The 24775-nt window shown below is 27.5% G+C and overlaps 1 protein-coding gene across 1 annotated transcript; it reads left to right on the forward strand.

The window, feature by feature from the left end:
• The first annotated feature begins 23375 nt into the window (after positions 1-23375).
• LOC136082744 (uncharacterized) lies at positions 23376-23747 on the forward strand. Its single transcript, XM_065802166.1, has one exon. It carries the CDS (start codon positions 23376-23378, stop codon positions 23745-23747), a length of 372 nt encoding a protein of 123 aa, XP_065658238.1.
• The last annotated feature ends 1028 nt before the right edge of the window (positions 23748-24775 follow it).

Here is a 24775-nt window from a genome sequence, read left to right on the forward strand (position 1 = left end):
AAAGGACAACCGGTGACAAAGGAGGGGGATAAGGTTAAAAATTGCAAATAAAAGTGTGATGCCCCTTAGTGATGGTCCCTAAAATGTTTTGTTTGTACATAATCCCTATAGCCTTTAAACTTTATTTTCGACTAACTTTATTTGGCTTTTCCAATTTAAATGTTTATCGAGAGTTATTCAAAGTATTTTTTGTCAGAAATTATATAAATTTATTAGAAATTATTATACTTATAGAACACACACAAACACGCACACAGGCACACACACACGCACACACACAATAAGTTGGGTTTAGAAGCGGGTGATTTTATCTTATTATAGTCTGTGCAAGTTAAAAATTTACACCTTAGATTCTTACCTAATCCGTATTTCTGTTACAGAAATACGTGCCAAAATTAATCTCCTCCAAGCTATATTTAGTAAAACTAAATGCCTAATTAAAGCCCAATGCAGAGTTCCTAAAAATGTTATTTTTTTAAGTCATTACTTTGATTAGCAAATAGGGTTGTGAGCTCCTGTCACAGCATTTATAAACATCAATTTACAAACTCAGATACTACCACAATAAGTTTCTTTTTGTAAGTTCTTTTGTTCCATGGAGATTGAGTGGCAGCTAAATTTTTATTAAATAATAATTTGGCATACATGTGGGAGCGTAATGTGGAGTTATAATGTGAGAGCAGACAATAAGCTGGTGCTATTAGAAGTGTATCATTCAGGACAGGCAAGAACAGACAATTTTTAAAACGTATCTTACCTTCAAATTAACAATTAATGTTTAATTGCACACTAGTGTAATGTAGTACGTTTAATTGTATTTAATTAATTAAATTGTGTTTAACTAATTTAGTTAGTAAGTATAATTGCATGGTATTAAAGACAAACAAACTGATCTATGAAGAGAACGAATTGTTTGGTGTACATCATGACGAGAAAATTAACTTTTTAGGGAATTGGGCAAATTTGTCCCCCTCCCCTTTAAAATTGAGGCCTACAATATTTTGTATGGTTTTTTTTATACTTTTTTGAACAAGAAAACTTACTAAATAAATTTCTTTTATTAACAATATATTATAATTCATAAAATCAAAGATTTTAGTAAAATTCCGATAAGAATAGACAATGGTCAAGGATCCTTGAGAGTTGTAATAAATGTTTTTAATATGGAAACGTATATTGACTGTTAAGAGAAACCCTAAAAATACTGTCTAAATAACTCTAAATAATACTTTCCAAGAATACTGGTATTAATAAAGTTCTTGAAATGACTTTTGTCAAAAATGTTACTGAAAATTATGCAAACCTTCAGATTCTTATGGAAAATAATGCTCAGCAATTTAAAGCTCTACTTAGCAACAGATCTCATGCTGCTAAACATTGTTGCAGGCAATTACGTTTAGCAGTTTAGTCAGGTCGTGAGGAAAATACACTCGCTTATATTATGATCGAAAAGCCAAATCTGGGAGGAATGAAAACTTCCGATAAGTTGAAATCACTGTGGAAACTTGCGTGTGGAAACTTTTCTAAAAATTCTAAAAAAATGTTTTGTGCAAATCTACAAAAATGTTGTACATTCATGTCTACTTGATCTATTTGGAGATACGAGTATACTTGGTATAATTCCTCCACCAGAACTTTATTTGCTAATTAAGAATATTACAGTGGTTTCAAATATGTTGTATGCGGATCGATGTTATCGGTGTCCAACTAAGTAATCATTGGATAATTTGGCATGGATATAATGGAGGTGGGTTTGATGGTAGAAATCCTAATAAAATACAAAAGCTTATGCTTCACAATTTAAAACTATAACTCAGTATAATAAAAAATTATAATGTAAACTTTATAATTTATCTTAGCTGATAAGTGCTTTAGGATTAAATTTCATGAAGATTATAAAAACACTATTGAAAAGTATGTTAAGAAGTTCAAAGAAAATTTGCTTAGAAGAATTTTGATAAAAAGAATTATTGAAAATGAAGTTGATTAACACGAAAGCAAGTCTTTTTTATAAACATTTTATGTAATAGGCATAAAATCTATATAGTTTATACTATTCACTAAAATTATTGTAACCGAAATTTATGTAAAGATTAATTTCAACTGCAATCTCTTAATAGGATGGAAAGACCATATTATTAAACACTGCCTCGTTGTTTTCTTAAATAAAATTATGATGCCAGTAGGAGTGTTTGCTGATCAATCATCACAACATGTTTAAAACTCTAATTAGGTTTTCAATTTTTTAATCTAAATTGAGTCACGGAGAACTTCTGAGAAGAGTGCTATTAAAATATTTAAGGATGAGAGTTTAAATTACATTCATATGTATCAGTAATAAAAAAATCTCAAAATTTGTGAGCACTAGATAATCGCTCGTAAATTAACAATATCTTAATAAATCACAAATTAAATATAGTTGCATATCCCTATAAAAACTTGATGGCATAAATACATCAAATAATACATTAAGTTATTAAACGTTTAAAAATATATAATATTTTATCAAGACAAAAAAGTCAATTTACGTCTTCGATAAATTTCAACCTAAACCCGAATATTGGGTGCCCAATAGGTTGTGTTAAATCATCATTTTCTAAATATGATTGGAATCTTGAGAGCATTTATCCATCACACTTCCAACAATTGCAACTTGACCACTTATTTCAAAAGGTTTAGATGCTTTTAGCTTTAGATCAAAATCTTCATATAATAGTATATAATGTCGTTATATAATATAGTATAATATATAATTGTATATAGTATAGTTATAATATGGTTATAATAGCATTGAAGAGCAAAAATAACATATAATATAATATAACAACATTTACTCCATAGAGTAGCATTGGAGAGCAGTTATTGGTTAACATGGTCTATTTTGCCTCTAAAGTTGATTTAGTCATTAATGTCACATGTACATATATATATATATATATATATATATATATATATATATATATATATATATATATATATATATATATATATATATATATATATATACAACCTAGTAAGAATAATTCAAATATAGACAACTTTACCTGTGTTGCAATTGATTCTAAAATGGCTGATATAACAGCTTTAAGCAGAGTATATTAAAAATTATTGCACAGTATTACAAAGTACAAAGAAGTACAAAAAGTAGAGTGCAGTAATTGCATTAGGCAATTAAAATTTAACATGAAGCCTATTCATGTTAATTGTATATTATAATCCATAATTGCTTATACAATCATAGGCATTTAAAATGAGATATTTAAAATAAAACATTGCTTAGTCGTTTTAAATGAAATATTTAGACGTTTAAAATAAAACATTCAAATGAAACATAGCTTAGGCGATTAATGAAACAATTAGGCGATTGAAAAAATGAAAGTTTTAAGAAAAATAGTATATTTGTACTTTAATTGCCTAAAATCTGTTGATCACGTTACAAAGAGTGTTGTACTGTGATCTCAAAGCAACGACCATAGTATATAAAGCAACAACCATCGTATTATGATAGTAATACAAAGACCATCAGACTATTAGCACATTTTTTATAAAAATGTTCAAAAAACACATAAACAACTTAAAAATTAACATAAAGCCATCACAGTGGTGATATCATCATTTAATTTATATATTTGATTGACAAACAATGATTTGATTCGCTTTTTTCAAAATAATCAATTAAAGATTAAATTGTCTATTTTTAAATATCGTTTTCTAAAAATTGATTGATGAAAAACAACACAAGATGACATAAAATATGCTATTATTTTCTTAAAAATTGATTGATGCAAAACAACAAGAACTGACAAAAATGAAGGTTTGATGAACCACGTTTAAAAAATATATGAAAATTAGTTTAAATATCTTAAGCGAATTTTCTTATTGCTGTGTAACCTAGAAAAAATACAACCATCTTTTTGGATTTTATTAGCTTCTTTTTGAATTTTATGAGGCATGTTAATAAAATTAGTTTCATCTGTACATTAGACATAGAACTTTGAAACACTTGAATACTTTTGATAAAAATTTTTAAATTCAAATTATTTTTCCTTCAAATAATTTTTTTGGTCAACATATCGTTAATATAGGAAAATTAAAATTTAAATAATAAAAGGATGATCTTATGATAGTATGAACTTATGATCATATGATCTTGTCATGAAGTCTTTTACTGTGTATATTGCAAATGAAATTAAATTATTACACAGTATAGTCTATATACTGTGTAAAATATAAAAACAGAAAAGTCAAAATTATTAAAAATAGATAAATATACTTTCTGTTGAGAAAAATTTCTTTAAATATTTTTTTGAGGCATTTGTAAGCACATAATAGTGAATAAAAAGCTATAATTCACTTAATAGTGAATATAGAGCACGAAAACTGCATAAACAATAGACTTGGCATTTCCGCGTAGGGAAGAACCATATTAATATATCTTGAAAATAAATAGAATGGGAAACCCTTAGAGTTTAATAAAAAAAGATTATCACTTTTAAGATTTTTGTCACTTTATAACAAAGTTGCCTAGCAAGTAATTTTCATAGAAATATTTTATAATGAAATTAAATTTTTTTAAAAAAAGATCTTCTAAACAGATTTTCTTAAAAGAAAAAGTTTTTCTAAACAGATTTTGGAAGCGCTTGTAAGAATAAAAAATGAATAATTATTTTTTTACAAAACTTCAAAAGATATTCAGTGTTTTGTTTTTAATGTTTTTAAATGTTTTAAATTATTCATGGCAAATACTTAAGGTGGCACACAACTGAAAACAAGTTTTTTTGTAAATAATCAAAATTTTGATTTTTTTTTTTTTAATGACAATTATTTTATATTAAAATAAAATAAAAAACAAATAATTTTTTTTTTTAATTAATTTTATTATCCATAATGGCCAAAAATGGGTTGTAAAACATGTGTTTTTAGTAAATCTTCAAAACCTAATAACTTAATTTTGCCTCAACTACTGAAACTAAAATTTTGAACATAGCTTCCTAATCATATTTCACCCTGTTTGACCGTGGGAATTTTTATAATTTAAATTATTTCATGAAATATTGAATTTCTAACAATATCACCTAATATATATATGAAATATCAATAAATTCAGCACTATAAACATCAATATTTCACTTTCTATAACTTTTTATGAAAATTCTGAGGGTTAAATGAAGTATTATATTATGATAAACAAATCCTGAAAATTGTATTATGTAATTCTGTTTTGTTAATGAGAAAATGTGTTTCAAAGTTTAAAAAAATACATATTGAGAAAAAAGCAAAAATAAGAAAAAAATATATAACAACATAAAAATTATCAAAATCCACCAGAGATGTAACTATCAGTTGTTTCTTTTATTTGCTGATCGTCTATGAAATCTTTTTTAACTGCTCTTATTTTTTTTCTCTGCATTTTACTTTTATCCGTTGACTTTGACTTCATATGTCGAATTCTGGTTTTGTCAACTTTACTTGACGAAGCTAATGTAACAATTCCACTCAAGCCAAAGTATTTTAAAACTTCTAATACACCATTAGCACCATCATTATAATGCAGCACTGCTGAGTATGTTCCCATTTCAATTGTAGACTTACTAACAAATGTGTGCTTTGGTACGCGAGACCATATAATAGAATTTAATGCTTCATTGGCATTTTGCGTCGTTCCATGCAAACATTTAATTAGAAGATCATCAGCCTGAAGATCCTTGATGATTGGTAAAATAAGATTCTTAATCCAGATAGGTATACATGATTTTGATTTGTAATTTGTATTATTTAGAGCCCAATATTTGCACCAACTTGCCAATCCTCTTGGGCAAAACTGATGTTGCATTTGCTGGTTTTCAAAGTTGGTAAAATGAAATAAAATAGCATAAACTGCCTTTTTCATAGCATACAAGTTGTTGACATTTTGACGAATGGCCATGCCATAATAGTTTTGCATAGAATTTATACATTTTTCTGTTAGGTTACCTCTACCTGATAAAGGTGTTTTAGTGCCTTTGTGTGCTTTGACTAAATTTCTAAGTCGTGTACCCAATCTTTTTTGCACATGACCTACACATTCAAGTTTTATTGGAGTGATGTCAAAATCCTGGTAAGGGTTTGAGTTTTTGACATCTTTGAATGAAGAAGTGTCTCCATCACCTAGAAACTCTTTATAAATTAGATTATTTTTTTTAACCGAGCGATTAAAAATTGTTACTGCTCCTGCAGACTCCATACTTCCAGACGAAGATTTGTGATTTATTTCACATTGATGATCAATTATCCAACACTGATATTCTGGAGTTCCTTTTTTACTGTTCCACATTTTACAGCCCATGCAGTACTTAGACAAAACTTCAATATCAATGCATTTATCCCCAGAAATCGCAGTAACTACACCGTGCAATGAATTGTAACCGCGTTTCTGCCATGTACCATCAATTGAAACTCTTACACATGGTATATCCTGAGCAATGTCAACTTTTTTAGAGTCCTTAGTCGCTAATAACATACTTTTCTCTGAAGCACTTTTATAAGCTACCATAATAGTTTTGTTTAATTTTTGAAATCCATTTTCAGATATACATTTTAAGTTCATGCAAGATGAAAATGTTTTTATAGCTCCATAACCACAGCCTACTTCTCGAAAAGCTATTATTGCACGAATATTAACATCATATGGTGAGTTAGCTGTTACTGCATCAAATTTAGCATTTATTGATTTGTTTGATGAATTAAATCTTTTAACATAATCACAGTGTTCACATTTTAATTGAAACAAATGTGCAAATCCTTTTCTACTGGAATCAACATCTGTTAAAAGTAATGGCTGAAAGCAGTTGTTGCATGCAGTTTTAGCTATAAGTTCTTTAAGAATTGAAAAATTAATAAAAACAAAATAGTTATCTTTTCCAGAATCAAATGTATTCGAGTAGTTGGGTTTGATTTTCCTTTCACTAGAACAGCTACTTGCTGCTTGAGTTGTGGACGATGTCATCGTCGATGATAAGATGTAAGAAGAAGATGATTTTTTATTTCCAACAACACCATTCCATTTTCGTTTTATCCTTCTTGATAAATTTTGTTTAGTTTTATTTCCTTGTTTATTCATTTAAAAACAACTTTATTCCAACTAAATTGAAATCAATTTTTAAATTATTTGGTATAAAATGAGAGAAAAGTTACAGTATAAAAGACTAACATTAACAGATTAAAAACACTCTTGTTCGTAAATAAAATTTTGAATTATGACTTTTAAAACTGAAAACTAACAAGAGTCTGCGTATAACAAATTAAAACCAAGTTTGTGATGGTGTTTTACTGTTTTGAATTCAGAAAAACTCCTATGACTGATGGTTGCTAAGGCGTTGTTAGGGAATTTATTTTCAAGTGTCATCTACTAAAATGATATTAAATCAACTTTTATATCATTTTTGAGACTAATTTTTTTTTTATATGTTCAAGGAATGGGTATAGAATCAAAATACCCAAAAATCTAAAAATTGATTTTTTTCAAAAAACTTGCTTTTTTTCAGTTGTGTGCCACCTTAAAGGCACTGAAAGAGAATTTGAAAAAAAAGTTATTAATAATTGCTTTGATGAAAAAAAAAGTTCAGGAAGGAAAAAAAGCCCTGGTGGTGCAACTTTTTGCAAAGAAAATACCAAAGAAAATAAGAATTTTGACACATACCTCAGGTAAATCGACATGACTTTTATAATTACTAATTGCAAAACAATTGATCGTTTTTAAATTTTATTCTAATATTTTTATATTCTGATGTCTTTATATAAAAAAAGATTTAAAAAAATGCTCAATTTACTACTTTCAAAAGTAAATAAAAAAGTATTCTTTAAAACATTGCTCTCGCCACGGCTTTGGACGCACATTGTATTTATTTAGTAAGTATCTTATTGTAGAAAGAACTTTCTCTTATGAAAATATAAAGTGTAGAATTTATTAATAAGATGAATTATTTTATTAGCTAATATTTAAGTTATTTATAAACAATATTTTATACAACTTTTAAAGTTGTATAAAATTCTCTTTAACTTATACTTTCTTAAAATAGCGAAATTAAAATTTGAAATTTGCTTCACGACAATAAGTGGATTTCGTTGAAAAGCGTTTTGTAAACTAAGCAGAGTGTATATGGTACAAAATCAATTATCAATTACTCAGTAATTTACATTAAAAGTTATTAGTATATTATTAAAGTAGAATTACAACTATTACATTAAAAATAATAGTTTATATTAAAAGTCACATTTTAAATAAAATTTTCTGTTGTTATAAATAAATTTTAAAGTATAAGTTATAGAGAATTTTATACAACTTTAAAAGTTGATGAAATATTGATATTTATAAATAACTTAAATATTAGCTAATAAAATAATTTATCTTATTAATAAACTCTACACTTTATATTTTCATAAACTTTGTTTCAAATTATACTGTATTGTATTGTAAAAAAATGCACAGATGTAGTGTGTCTTATGTATAGAAAGCTAGGTGTTCCGTTATTTTAAGGGGAAAGTTCATGTGCCTAGGGCCTCCTATGAGCTAGAGCTACTTTACCCCACTTGAAAACTATAAAGTTCTAAGTTATTTTTCTCAGGTGATTAATTATAAAAATATTTATTTTCAAATCCTATTTCGATTTTCAGAGAGCGTTGCTAAGGCAAGTTATAATCGGAAAACGCTTTTTGGTGGTCTGTAGTAAGTTTTGCCTCTGGTATCTTAAATTGTTTTACAATCCTAGAGAAAATGTTTATTCATTTATATAGCTTTACACCGAACCTTGGGTGACAATATTCGCATCATTCACATTTTTATATAAAAAGCTTACAAAATTATCTTAAGTTTTAAGAGGTCAAATTATAGTAATAGATCTACAAAAAAAAAAAAAAAAACAATTTGGAGAAATTTAACTCTTTTAAAAGTATTGCAAGCGTGTGTAATAAGACGCTAAGTAGATAGAGAGCTTCAAGCACGATTTCCTCAGGGAGACTAAGCGGTAGATCAAAGAAAACAACTGTTAGTTTAGTGAGACATGTGAATATGTTATTGAGAAATCAATAAAAAAAGTTTTCATCATTTAGAGTTAACAAAGATTTACAATATGAAAACGCTGTTTACGTAATTGCAAAATCAATTATGCGTGTTTTGCAAGTCAATCTGAAGCAACCAGCTCTACTACCAGCAAAAATCTGCTTTAAATGACAAACGACACAAGAAAAAGTTACAGTTTTGAAAGAAACACAAACTTTGGACACAGAAAGACTGGGAGAAAGTAATGTTTTTAAATAAAAGTACATTCAACAGTTTTGGTACAGGGTCTGGAGTTGCTTCTTTGCACGGTTTCGTGATAGACTACAATTTATGCCGAAGAGCAAAACCATAAATTCTTAAGTTCACGGAAATTCTAAAAGAAAAGTTTCTTAACATCTCACAAAACAACAATCTTCAAACATAAAAATACATCACGCTACACTTTCAAGAATGCGCACTGTCACACTTTAATACAGAGCATTTTCAAGAACAGCAAGATTTGTGAACTCAACTGGCCAGGAAACAACCCTGATCTCTATATACAATTCCCAAACGAAAAGTCAGATATAAAATGTCTTAGAATATAGAAGTATTTTTTATAAGTATTTTTTTTACCACTAATGGTAACTAATTGTTTTGAAGTGCGTTCATTTTTTTAGTTAAAGAAAATAAAAAATGAACAGTTTTTTGAACCTCGTTTCTCAAGAAAGGTTGTGCTTCTTTTGCTTACTAAGTTTCATTCAGATATAATAAAAGAAATAAAGTTTGAAAACATTGTATGTAATTTTTTAATTCAAAAATCAAAAAAATTTTTTTTTGCACATCATGGGTGAATTAAAATTTTGCAGTTATATTTTCATCTACCTGTTTGTGAAAATGAAAAGTAAACATACTTTCATAAAAGTAAAAAAAGTGTTTACTGTGTGCTTCATTTGTATGCAAAACAAGAGCCCACATCTAAGGCTGGCTAAGGGCTCCATTAATGTCTTTATCTGACCCTGGCAATAAAAACATCATCAATAACTAGGATTTGCCTGCTTGCATTTTAGCAGTAGAGCTGACTTTTTAAACAGCGACAGTCAAAAATTGCAAAAGATGTCTCCTAAATTGAGAAGCACAAATCATCAAAAATTCATGAAGAATATATGAGGCACTTATTTTCAACAAAAAATTTACATATCTAAGGAAACAGTGGATTTAGTAATGCAAGTAGCTTCAGATAAGAGACAAATAGAAAAAAACAACAACATGAGCATCATAAAGATTATAGATTGAGTATCATTTTACCGTACGCATAAAGAACTTTGAGACTTATGATCCAGTAATGAAGAAATTCATGAAACATCTTATTAAATATGTGCTAGAGCAGCATGTTTTTCAAACGTGGTTCTGAAACTATTATAGCGAACGTGGTTCTAACATTGTTATACAAAACATGGTTCTAAAGTTGCTATGCCGAACGTAGTTCTAACATTGTTATACCAAACGTGGTTTTAACATTGTTATAACGAACGTGGTTCTAACATTGTTATATCGAACGTGATTCTAATATTATTATATCGGTGTTGAAACAACTTAAGTCAGTTGATGTCTCCGATGAAATTCAACCTAAAAATGATATTGGATTGATATTCAGTGCCCAATATATTGTGTTAAGTTAATATTTTTTAAATATGATTGGAAACTCAAATCTTGAGAGTATTCACCCTTCACGTTTCAGATCAAATTTTGATATAATAGTATATAACGGCATATAAATCTCCATATAATAGCATTGAAGAGCAGTTATTGATTAACATGGTCGATGTTGCCGCTAAAATCGGTTCAGTTAATTTAGTAAGTGAAATGTCATTAATGTCACAATATACGTCACAAGACATAACGTCACAAGGTTTATTTATATACAACCTAGTAACAATAATTCAAAAACAGACAACTTTATCTGTGAGGCAATGGATTCTAAAATGACTGATCTAGCAGCTTTAAGCATAGTATAGTAAAAACTATTGCACAATGTTGCAAAGTACAAAGGAGTACAAAAAGTAGAGTGCAGGAATTGCACTAGAGGGTTAAAATTTAAAATGAAACATTTCAAATAAAACAAAGCTTAGACGATTAATGAAACATTTAGGCAATTGAAAAGACGAAAGTTTTCAGAAAATTTTCTATACTTTAATTGCCTAAAATCTCACACATGTTGATCTCATTACAAAGAGTGTCATACTGTGATCACAAAACAATGACCATTGTATTATGATTTAATACAAAGACCATCGGACTATTTGCACATTTTTTATAAAAATATTCAATAAACACATAAATAATTTAAACTTGACAAAAAGCCATCACAGTGGTACCATTATTGCTTATATTATATATTTGATCTGAAAAACAGTAATAAGATTAGCTTTTTTTGAAATTATTGAATAAAGGTTAATATGTCTATTTTTAAATATTGTTTTCTAAAAATAATGATTGTTGAAAAACAACAAGAAATGACATAAAACAAATAACAAGATGATGACATTGTGCGGCCGTAGCGCAGTAGTTAGAGCGCTTGCTTTAAAAGCAGGAGATCCAGGAAGGCCGCCTAAAAAGCCGAATTCTAAAACGCCGAAAAGCCGAAAGAAATGGCGTAATAAAAGACATACGGTAACCGTAAAGAAAGGCAATGAAAAATTAAGTACCCCCGACTTTTTTATGCACATTTGTAAATGTGAAAGTTTAAAAGGACAGAAGAAAAAGCCAAATTTGGCTTTGCTTCTGCCCTTTTAAACTCTTAAACTTTTAAACTCTTGCGAATAATAACAGAAAAAGAGAAATAAAAACTAATATTTATAAAATTGTTTTTAAATTTGTTTGCTAATTTCATATTTAGTAGCAGTATCGAGAGAATTTGCGTAAAAATTGTTAACTAATTAAATTTAGAAAATTTTAAATGGAGTTATTGATAATGACCAGGGTAAACCATAAAGTCAGCGAATTCTCAGATAAATAATTACAAGAATACTGTGTTAAGAAAAAAAAACCTTTGTTGCTGTGTAAGAGAACCAACCAGTACTCTAAAACTATTTGAGGCAAACCTTGTCCTCAAGCAGAGAGCATCTCTTGAGATATCAATTCTTGTTACACGATGATGGAAAATATTCTATGTGGGCCTCAAACTCATGTAAAAATGAATCCCTACACACTGAGCAACATTGACGCTAGATATCTTTGAAGGTCGACACCAATAACTAGCGCTTTTTACCAATTACAATGTACATATTTATTTTTATTTTATTTAAAAATGTTAAAAAATGTTATAAAAAATATTATAGGGCTTTCTAATATATCAACCATTTTTCTGACGTAATATTTAGATATCAATTTCATGATTTTTTGTAAATGAAAAATATTCATTTTTACCATCTTTAGGTAATTTTCTTGGGTCAATACCTTGTTCAATCAGCCCAAAGCAAGTGAGAGTTATACTGCTACATCAGGGATTACTGAAACAATAAATTTATTTATTGGTTTAGTAATATTATTGTATTTATATAATGGTGAGGACGGACAGAGAAAAATTAACACAATTAAATTATAAAAAAGTAATATAATAATTAACAAATATATTTTAAAGCTCTATTATTTATAAAAATTTAAAAATTTTAAAAAATAAGAGCAAATATAAAATTCAAATCAAAAAAACATTCGTTATACCCTCATATTGTATTGGAGAGATAATTTTTTTAAACCTATAGTGTTGCTTTCTAAATTAATTGATGATGTCGAGTGCACTAATAAAAAAAGAGTTTCTCAAAAGTTACACATACAAACGTTTTTCATATTTTAGAACATTGTTAAATAAAAACGAATGAACTGTAAAAGAGTAAGAAAACCCAATTTACTATGTGAAACATAATTCTTAATTTTGGAACTGAGAGACTGATATTGTTACATAAACTATGCACAACATGTATACACAACCAGCCATATAATATAGGCCAGCATTTACCTGATCATTTAAAAACTTTTAACACCCATATAAGTAATATCATCTTTCATCAGGTCGATTGTGCAATGATCTGAATGTACGCAGAAGCAATGACAAAGTTTCTTCAATGAACTCAAGACAAAACTTTACTGGTTCTGCTGATATATTATAACCATTTAGTATCTAAAAATAAGTAAATATTTCATAATATTTAGTAATATATATATATATATATATATATATATATATATATATATATATATATATATATATATATATATATATATATATATATATATATATATATATATATATATTAATAAAAATAAGGTATAGCTGTAACAACTGGTGTTAACAGTTACGAAGTGCAATAACAGTAGATACTGCACTGTAACAGCTCAGTTTGTTTTTTGTTTATGTGTTAACAAATAGTTTCTGCAAAATTCAGATTTGTCTAGTTTATTTTAGAAGTTATTTATTGAAGCAGCTTCTGCTATTTCAGATGGTAAGTTATTCCATGCAATTACAACTCCATTTTGGAAAAAGTGATATCTGAAGGTATTTCTGCAAAAAGGTTTTTTCATTTTGAATTTGCGTTATCATAAATACGGACCTTCATTTGATGTATTTTAATAATTGTTTGTAACCCAATTTATTTTATCATGGCCATGTTGAATTTTAAAACGTTGAATAAGATCTCCACATAGTCTACGTTCTTCGAGTGTCGTTAGTTGCATAATATTTAACCTAATTTTATAAGATAAGTTTTTAATTGTAGGTGCTAGATTGATTGCTCTTTTTTGGATCATCTCAATTTTGTCTACGTCTTGTTGTAGGAATGGAGACCATGCAGGACCATAAACTCAACATATGGACATATGAATGTCGTATTGAGTTTTTTTACTATGTTTACATCTAAATATTTAAATGTTCTCTTTATGATACCTAATATTCTGCTTGCTTTGTTAGTTACTAAATCAACTTGTAAGTGCCATTTTAGATCTGATTGAATCATTATACCTAAATCATGTTTTTTTCCCGATATACATAATTTGGCATTTTTTATAATTAAATTTTGTAAGTCAGATAGATGACTATGACATTATATTATTATCATTTTGAGTTATTAAATCATTCGAATTTTTTATGTTTATTATTTTACTAATATCAGCCTAAAGTTTGATAATTAAAGTTTGATATAAGTCTTTTTAAAGTCTAGATATAACATACAACTGTGTGGCTATTTTCTAGTGCATTTGTTATGATATCAAAAGTATCCAATAGGCTTGATGTGCAGCTTTTATTTTTTCTAAACCCATGCTGATTTTCATTTAATAAGCTTTTTTTGTTAGATAAATTTAATAAGATCTTTTTGTTAGATAATCCATAACTTTATCTTGAATGATTGACTTCAAGATTGGCCTGTTATTAGATGCATTGTTTGTATTACCTTTTTTTAAAATCGGGGTTATATTATTATTAATATTATTATTATTATTATTATTGTTGTTATTATTATTATTATTATTATTATTATTATTATTATTATATATATATATATATATAATAAAAATTATTATATATATATATATATATATATATATATATATATATATATATATATATATATATATATATATATATATATATACAGGGTGCGGAAAAAGTTCCCGTACAAAAGTATAATTTAAAAAAATTATCTGTATGGTGTTTTCTTTCAATATATAGTGTTTTTAGTATTCTTTAGCATTCCTTCGTATTCTTTTAGTATTATTTTGTTTTAAATTTAAGTGTAATTTGTTTCTCATCTTGTACAGGAACTTTTGCTGTTTATGCTGTTTATATTTTTGTACGGAAACTTTTTCGTCACCCTGTATATATATACAGAGCCGGCTCGTAGCGTGTGCGAAGTGTGCGAAACACACAGGCGCAGCATTAAAAATGCGCAAAATTAAAATTCTGCATAGAAACAAAATATATAGGCCTTTCTAGATCTACAAATAAAAATGCAAAAGGTACAAAGTCCATTTTTGTAAAAACTGAGTTATGCCCCTTGTCCAATCCTAATCAGTTTATTTCAATGTTTTCTGCTAACCAATCAGACGAAAGTTTACATTTTGTGTTTACTTCTGGACAAGATGGCTAACATTGATGCTAGCTTTACTGAAATAGGTCACTGCCTTAAACTTCTATTGTCAGTTGTGAATGATATATCTGCACCTTATTTTCTAGATTTAAAAAACATTTTCTAAAATGCTTTTATATAAAAAATACACATCTCCTTGTTAGTCTATTATTTATATAATTATTTTTACACATTTTTTGTTTTGGTTGTTTTTTGTGCATAATTATTTTTTGTTTGTAATAGTAGATCTAGCTAGTAAAATTGCATGCAACTAGAACTGCCTATTTTGATGCAGTAGTGCCGTTTCAGATTATGATGCATTGCATAATGAGTTGTTTGTTGCATACTTTTGATAGTTCAAATAAATTAAATTTAAAAAAATGGTTGTTATTGTTTTATTTTAAATATAAGAAGGTATTATAATGGCATAAAATATTAAAGAATTTGCATTAAACCAAATGAAAAATAAATAAAAAACCCTCGCAAAAAGTTCTAAGTCTGTTACACTTTATTATGCGAAAGTAATCCTTATGTACTATTTGAAAATTTTTTTTTATTGATAGGTGATTAAAAATAGCAGCAACATATATATATATATATATATATATATATATATATATATATATATATATATATATATATATATATATATATATATATATATATATATATATATATATATATATATATATATATATATATATATAAAATTAATATATGAACATCACTAAATACGAATTCTCTCAATACTAATTTTTTTATATTTTATCTAAGAAATTTTCGCTAGGTTATTGATACTAGCATCTTCAGCTTTAATTACAAATTATTAAATAAATTAAATTACAAACAAACTGTAACGTCACTTTTTAATGGCTTCTTTAAAGTTCACTTTAATTGGGCTTCTTTAATATTACGTAGGTATAAAAAATATGGCGTCCAGAATTGCATTTTTACATATTGACCATCATCTAAATTCATACCTCTATTTTTAGGTCCGCATTTGTTGAACTAAATTTCGATTTCCTCTCGAACTTTTCTTTCAAATTTTATGGGTTCTACTTTTAACGTCTTTACTTGATCCCATTTTATACCTCATGAACATTTAACTTTATGATGCCCAATTGCAGATTGCTCTAATTTTTCTTCAAAAAAAAGAAAAAATAGAACAATCTTTAATTTCTTGAAGAAAAATTAGAACAATCTGCAATTGGGCATTGCTAGATGAATTGGGAAGATGCTAGTATCAATAATCTAGATAAAATAAAATAAAAATTAGTATTGAGAGAATTCATATTTATTGATGTTCATATATTAAATTTATTCAACTCTCATACAAGATGTTGTAATTTAAAATATATATGTATATGTATATATATATATATATATATATATATATATATATATATATATATATATATATATATATATATATATATATATATATATATATATATATATATATATAATACATATCTATACTGTCCTGAAATAAAATAGATCAAAAATAGAAATTGTCTGGTTGCCAAAAGAAATTAAAAAGAGAACAAAAACAATCAGAAGCTTTTAAAAAGCAGAAAACTCTTCATAATTTCTTCAAACAGCTGCAGAAACTAAAATTGAATATGAGAAACCAAATGAAAACAAGAAAGAAAGTTCAGGTGAAAAACAATGTGAAGGAGAAACTAACATAATTGGAATTGAAAATATTAATGGAGGATATAGTGAAACTAATGCAATCGTGGAATTGAATTTGGAAATCGAACCTTCAAACAATAACATGAATTTGGCTGTTGATGTGATCGAAAATAACTATGACGGTTTAGCTAATTGGCCAGAAAATTTGTCCACAATATTAATTCAAGACATAGTTGCAAAAGAACCTACACAATTTTCCGTTACTGCTTACCCAAAAGATGATCAAAACCGATCATTTAACTATGTACATTTTTATCACCAAGCTCCTAATGAAGAATTAATCAACAGATCTTGGCTTGTTTATTCACTTAAATCAGACAAAGTATTTTGTTTTTGTTGTAAATTGTTTAGTAACGTTACTTCTTGTCTAGTGAAAACTGGAACAAATGACTGGAGACACATGACACTAATTTTAGAAAGACATGAAAACAGTGCAGTGCGCTACGATTCATTTAGGAAACAGATAGATTTTAAGAAAGTACATCTCAAACTATTGATTGTCTTACTGAAAAAATGTACCATACTGAAGTACAACATTGAGACTCTGTTATTAAGAGAACCATCAATATAATTTTGATGATGGCTTCTGAAAATATGACATTCCGTGGATCATCAGACCACATTTTTTCAAAAAATAATGGGAAATTCCTAAAAATTTAAAAACTACTTTCAAATTTTGATCCAGTGATGGAAAAACATTGAAACAGAGCAGTTAAGAACCCTAATCGAACACATTGTTTGGGAAAGAATATTCAAGAAGAATTGATTCAATAAATTAGCAAAGCAACAAAAGATAAAAATTTAAGTATGATAAAAAAGGCTAAGTATTTTTCCATTATTTTAGATTGTACACCAGTTACCAGGTTATCAGTGTCACAATTCAAGAAAGTTTTATAGGATTCATAAATGTATTAGATACTATTGGATTAGGACTTACTGAAGAAATTTTGAATTCATTGGAATCAAATAATCTATCTGTCGTTGATATTCGTGGACAAGGATATGATAATGGATCCAATATGAAAGGTAAAAAAATTGGTGTACAGAAGCGTATAGTTGATATAAATTCACGAGCCTTTTATATTCCTTGAGTCTGTCACTCCTTGAATTTGGTTGTTGCGGATGCAGTCAAAGGATGTTTTGAAATTATGAAATTTTTTTCACAAATTCAAGCTATGTATAATTTTTTCTCTGCGACTACAAAGCGTTGGCAAATTTTTGAATCAAAATGTTGCAAATTAACAGTAAAGTCATTAAGTACTACCAGATGGGAAAGTCATGTGAATGCTGTTCGTGCTCTAAAATTTGGATTTAAAGAAATTTATTGTGCATTCAAAGAAGTTGTTAACATTGTGAAAAGATTCTATGATTATATTAACTGCTGAATCACTTGCATCAAAATTAGACAGTTTTGAATTCATATGTGGTGTTGTGGTTTGGCACGATGTATTAACTGAAATTAATTCTACTAGCAAACAATTACAATCTCAAACTGTAGACGTAAAGACTGCTGCAAAACCATTAAAGAAAACTATCGATTTTTTTGTTACTAAACACACTGAAGGTTCTTACAAAATATACATTTCAAAAGCCAAAATTCTAGCTAATGATGCATGTTTGACTGATGAATTCTGTTCTATTTCGCCTGAAAGAGCAAGAAAAAGAAAATGACATTTTGATGATGAACCTTTTGAGGAAGATGGTGATATACAACCAAACCAAAAATTCAAAAAGCAGTTTTTTGACGTTTTTTAAAAATAGCTAAAGAATCGATAAATGAACAATTCGAAAGCTTTTCAAGTACAAAAGAACCGTTCGAGTTTTTGTATAATATCAAAGATATTGATAAAATAGGAGAAGCAGACATAATTAACAAATGCAGATTACTGGAAAAAGTATTGACTCATGGTGAATCAAAAGGTGTGTATTCAGAGGATTTGTTTCTGGAACTTAATTTGTTATCACGGAAATTAGATAGGGAAAAATCACCGGAATCTTGCTTAAATGGGTCTATGATTGTCAGCTTGAAGAACTGTTTCCTTATGTTTGTATTTCCCTACGAATACTATTAACAATACCGTTAACAGTGAGTACAGGAGAACGTAGTTTTTCCAAAGTAAAATTAATAAAAAACTATTTACGACCAACAATGGGCCAGGAACGTTTATACGGTTTATCAATAATTTCCATTGAAAACAAAATTGCTGAATCTGTGGATATTGATATTTTAAGATTAACTTTTGCAAAATCTAAAGTTAGACATGTTCCGTTTACTAACAAAAAATATGTTTACAATCAATAAATTTGTCAAGAAAGTTATTTTATTTGTAGTATGTATTGTTTTATGATGTAAAAAAAAAAGCACTTTTCGCGTGTAAGCTAACGATCGCGAGCTCGCTTGAAATTTAAATCTAAAAGACGCGAAATTTATTCTTGCACACATAAAAAATGTTTCAAGAGCCGGCTCTGTATATATATATATATATATATATATATATATATATATATATATATATATATATATATATATATATATATATATATATATATATATATATATATATATATATATATATATATATATATATATATATATATATATATATATATATATATATATATATATATATATATAAGGGTCATTCCATGCCAAATGGACCAAAATTTTAGGATTTCAACATAGACCTCCTCAGATTTTGATGAAACTTTGTAGGTTTGTTAATATCAATGAGAAAAGCAATTCCTGAAAATTTCAGCATAAAATCTTTTGTGGTTTATAAGGTACAGTCGTGTGTAATTTCTGATTTTTCCAAAAATAAAAACTTCAGTAGCAAAAACATGTCTTGTTCATACTTTGATGCTCTATATTTTAAAAACAAAATTTCAGAAAACCTTCTAGCTTTTTTTATTGTATACAACTCTTGACTTACTTTAATAAAACTTTGACATTGAATTCTCAAATGTTACATTTTTTCCATAATGGCTACCTAAAAAAGCTAAAAAATTGTTTGCAAGTATAAAAAGTTGATTTTTGATGAGTCAATATACAAAATCTGCAATTTAAGAAGTGAAAAGACATACTTATTTAGTTTCTATATATGGTAGGCTTCCAAATTTTTTAAAATTTACTGATAAGATACAAATCAGTAAAAAATTATAGACTTCTAAAATTGGCTGCAGCTAAATCTAAGGAAAATGTGCCTCCACTTCAAACCACCGGTAACCAATGACCAACACTGGTTTTAATAATTTTTTTTTTTCTTCCAATTTAATAGACTTTATTTCAGTGATTTCAGAAAAAAAAATAGTGGGTACTCATGGGGAAGTTACAAAATCAGAACAATGAAAATTGCCCAAAATGCATCAAAAACAATAAAAATAAAGTTATTGTTGTACATTAGTTTGTGTTATATATTCTAATACAAAGTATGTATGAATTTAAAAGTATTTCGCAATAAGTACTAGAAATAAGTTTTTAATTAAGCTTGAATTAAACTCAGTTTTTAAATAGCCCTAGCTCCTACCTGCCCACTCCCCCCCTATCCCAAGCATTTACTTATTAACATGCACATTTTTGTCCAGAACTTACAAAAAGTTTGTAATTGTACATTTTTTATTACACGGTGTGTCTGATTTTGTCTCTGATGTATGAAGTGCCTTAATACCCAAACACACCACTAAATATACACATATACAAACTGTGAAATTTAGTTTTAAATGTCAGACAGTAAAAAGACTACATATAAAACTTATAAGTAGCCTATTAGGTTAAAATGAAAAAAAAGACTTTCTAGTCTAATTTACCCAATATTTAATACCATGGCCATAAATTTTGTAATATTTTTCCGATAGACTCACTATTACACCCCTCCCCATAAATTTGACTTATTGCATTATCATGTTCAAATTTAGATTACAACTTATACCAAGTTAATATAATAACTTATATAAGTATTTGATTTGTCAACACAATGCACAAGTTGATTATGTAATAAATAATATTATCTAATAAACAATCAATAAACATTGCATCTTTCTAATAAATTTTTGCTAAAAAACTATGTTTAAAACAAATAAATCTAATTTATAATAATTTTGCTAAATTGTTATTTAATTATGTTACTTATGCTATTGTACAAATGTAATATTTCAGTTTTTTCTTGAGCTGATAGTTCATAGCATCTACCAGTTGTTGATTGAACGTTTAAAGGTGAAATTTTGCATAAAATGTGCGTTTATGGAACCCAGCAAATATCTTCTTTATTTGGCCAAGTAAAAGTGTTTAACAAAATAGACTGTTTCATGAACTTGATAAGAACATCTTGATTTTCTTCAGACATTTCCACAATATTGCCTAAAAACCATTTTGCATCATAAACACATGCTATATTAATTCCTGGTGAAAGAGAAGAAAGTGGAACCATATGATGCATTTTAGAAACATTTACATTAGTATACATATTATCAAATGACACCCGTCTCATCTGTAAAGTAGTTAATGATTGTGGTATAAAACAATGGTGGTTTCTTGTTCCTGGAATTGTTGAACAAGTAGTATAACGTTCTTCTAATTTAAACTTTATGCAATGTAATACAATTGCATCATTTGAAATGTATTGAAAATATATTCCTTTAATAATTTGTTTACACCAATCATACCTTTTTTCAGGTGAATTGATAGGATCTGTTAGTGATTGTAAACTGGCCCTAGCTACAAGTCTTTTGACAGAGCCCCCAACACCATCACAAGCACTCTTTCCATGTGATGTGGCAAAAAAATGCCATTTTGCAGATACTTTATGATCTTGTTCATGGTGACATAAATTAGATATGTTTTTATAATTTTTATATTGTGAACCTGCACCATCACTAAAATAAATGCAGTGGTTAAGGTAAGGCATCAATTTATTTAAATGTTTTATTACTTCATAAATGAAACAATGAACTGAGTTTGTAATTTGTTGCAAATGATCTTAAATAATACAAACACTTTACATTTTATCATATTTTCTTATATGAGATAGGGGATAGGGGGGGGGGGAGTGGGCAGGTAGGAGCAAGGGCTATTTAAAAACTGAGTTTAATTCAAGCTTAATTAAAAACTTATTTCTAGTACTTATTGCGAAATACTTTTAAATTCATACATACTTTGTATTAGAATATATAACACAAACTAATGTACAACAATAACTTTATTTTTATTGTTTTTAATGCATTTTGGGCAATTTTCATTGTTCTGATTTTGTAACTTCCCCATGAGTACCCACTATTTTTTTTTCTGAAATCACTGAAATAAAGTCTATTAAATTGGAAGAAAAAAAAAAATTATTAAAACCAGCGTTGGTCATTGGTTACCGATGGTTTGAAGTGGAGGCACATTTTCCTTAGATTTAGCTGCAGCCAATTTTAGAAGTCTATAATTTTTTACTGATTTGTATCTTATCAGTAAATTTTAAAAAATTTGGAAGCCTACCATATATAGAAACTAAATAAGTATGTCTTTTCACTTCTTAAATTGCAGATTTTGTATATTGACTCATCAAAAATCAACTTTTTATATTTGCAAACAATTTTTTAGCTTTTTTAGGTAGCCATTATGGAAAAAATGTGACATTTGAGAATTCAATGTCAAAGTTTTATTAAAGTAAGTCAAGAGTTGTATACAATAAAAAAAGCTAGAAGGTTTTCTGAAATTTTGTTTTTAAAATATAGAGCATCAAAGTATGAACAAGACATGTTTTTGCTACTGAAGTTTTTATTTTTGGAAAAATCATAAATTACAAACGACTGTACCTTATGAACCACAAAAGATTTTATGCTGAAATTTTCAGGAATTGCTTTTCTCATTGATATTAACAAACCTACAAAGTTTCATCAAAATCTGAGGAGGTCTATGTTGAAATCCTAAAATTTTGGTCCATTTGGCATGGAATGACCCTTATATATATATATATATATATATATATATATATATATATATATATATATATATATATATATATATATATATATATATATATATATATATACATATATATATATATGTATATATATATATATATATATATATATATATATATATATATATATATATATATATAAATATATACAGTGCTTCAAGAAAGTATTAGCGCACTCGTAATTTTTTTATTATAGACAACTTCAAATCAATCTAAATTGTAAAGTAATTTTAATTTTAAACTAGTTTTTTTTTTTTTAAATGAAAGGTAAAACCAATTAAATTTATTTATAATGTCAAATATTGTTAACCTGCTTGTTTTTTTTATGAGTTAATTAGAAGTTTAACGACTACTTGGAAAAATGTCTGAAATTAAGCGTGCAAAAGTATTAATGCACTCATTTAAAATGTATTAGCACACTCATTAAATTCCTTTGAGAAAAACTTTTTTTGTTAATTTTTGTTAAAAACTCTCTGCTGATTAATAATAGTCAATAAAAAATATAAGAAGAATATATTGAAGTGGTGGAAATATCATTTGAAATACAGTTAGTTAAAACTTTAAAATTGCAACAACAAAAATATGGGTTTAAGGAGCATATTAATTGAAACAAAGTGGCAAGTTGTTGGCATGAACAAAAGTGGTCTCAGCAATCAAGAAATCGGGCCTCAACTTGAAATCAGTGAATGCAGCGTTAGAACAAAACTCAAAAACTATAATGAGTATGGAATAGTCAAAGACAAAAGTCGCTCTGGTCGTCCCAAAAAAATGTCAGAAAGGGACAAAAATAAAGCAATTATGCTCGCTAGACGCAACCCAAATGTGAGCATAGCCAAAATCGCCTCAGACCTGAATACAGCGTTGGTTGCACATCAAGTTAGTCGATCAACAATTAGCAAGCTTATGAAAAAAAAACATCTCAATTCATACCTTGCAACAAAGAAGCCACTATAGGGCATCAAAGACCATCTCAAGCGAAGAAAATGGTGCCAAGAGAGATCTCCATGGACTGTAGAGCAATAGAGAAAAGTAATTTTCTCGGACAAGTCAAATTTTGAACTTATTAATTGCAAGAAAAGGGTTGTCGTGAGGAGATACAAAAACAAAAAATATAATCCTCATTTTAACATGTCAAGAGTTCAAGGAGGAGGAGATTCATTTGGCATTTGGAGCTGCATTGCAGGATCTGCTCTAGCAATGGACTGGCGCATCTCTACACTGATCACCTTAATCAACATTGATATAGAGAGATATTAGAAGATTACTTAAAGCCATCAATGGACATTTTCAAGGCTGACTTCACCTGACAACTTCAACAAGATAACGCTCCTTGCCATACAGCACGTTCAATGAAGCAATACAAGGAAGAAAAATGGTTGAATCTAATGCCTCAGCCCGCTCGCTCACCTGATTTAAATCCCATTGAAAATCTTTGGAGTTGGATGGACTTCAAATTACAAAAAAGCAAGCCCACTAACTTGGTGCAGCTCAAAATGCAAATGCAAGAGTTGTGGAATACGGTGCCACAAGAATTAATCAGAAAACATATAGATTCTATGCCGCATAGAGTCTTGGCATACCTTAAAAACAAAGGTGATCACATAAAATATTAAACTTTCTTAGAATCTTTGAAAAACTGTAAGTGCGCTAATACTTTTGCACACTTTTTTAATACTATTTTTATCACTTTTACTGTATCTAATTAAAATCAAGATAATAATAAAGAAACATCTTTTATATATTTGACAATTAGTATTTCTGCTTTATTTTATGAATAAGTCAAAAAAAAAATTATCAATCAGCCTTTTACTGTTTTCAAATTACAATCATTTGAAGTTCACTTAGGTAAAAAAAATATGAGTGCGCTAATACTTTCTGGATTACTGTATATATATGCAGTAATAACAATAAAAATTACTGAAAAAATTGAAGCTAACATTCAAAAATATATAACAGTCATAGTATTAGTTAAACTGTAGCTG

This window comes from Hydra vulgaris, chromosome 07 (assembly GCF_038396675.1).
Source record: "Hydra vulgaris chromosome 07, alternate assembly HydraT2T_AEP".
NCBI lineage: Eukaryota > Metazoa > Cnidaria > Hydrozoa > Anthoathecata > Hydridae > Hydra > Hydra vulgaris.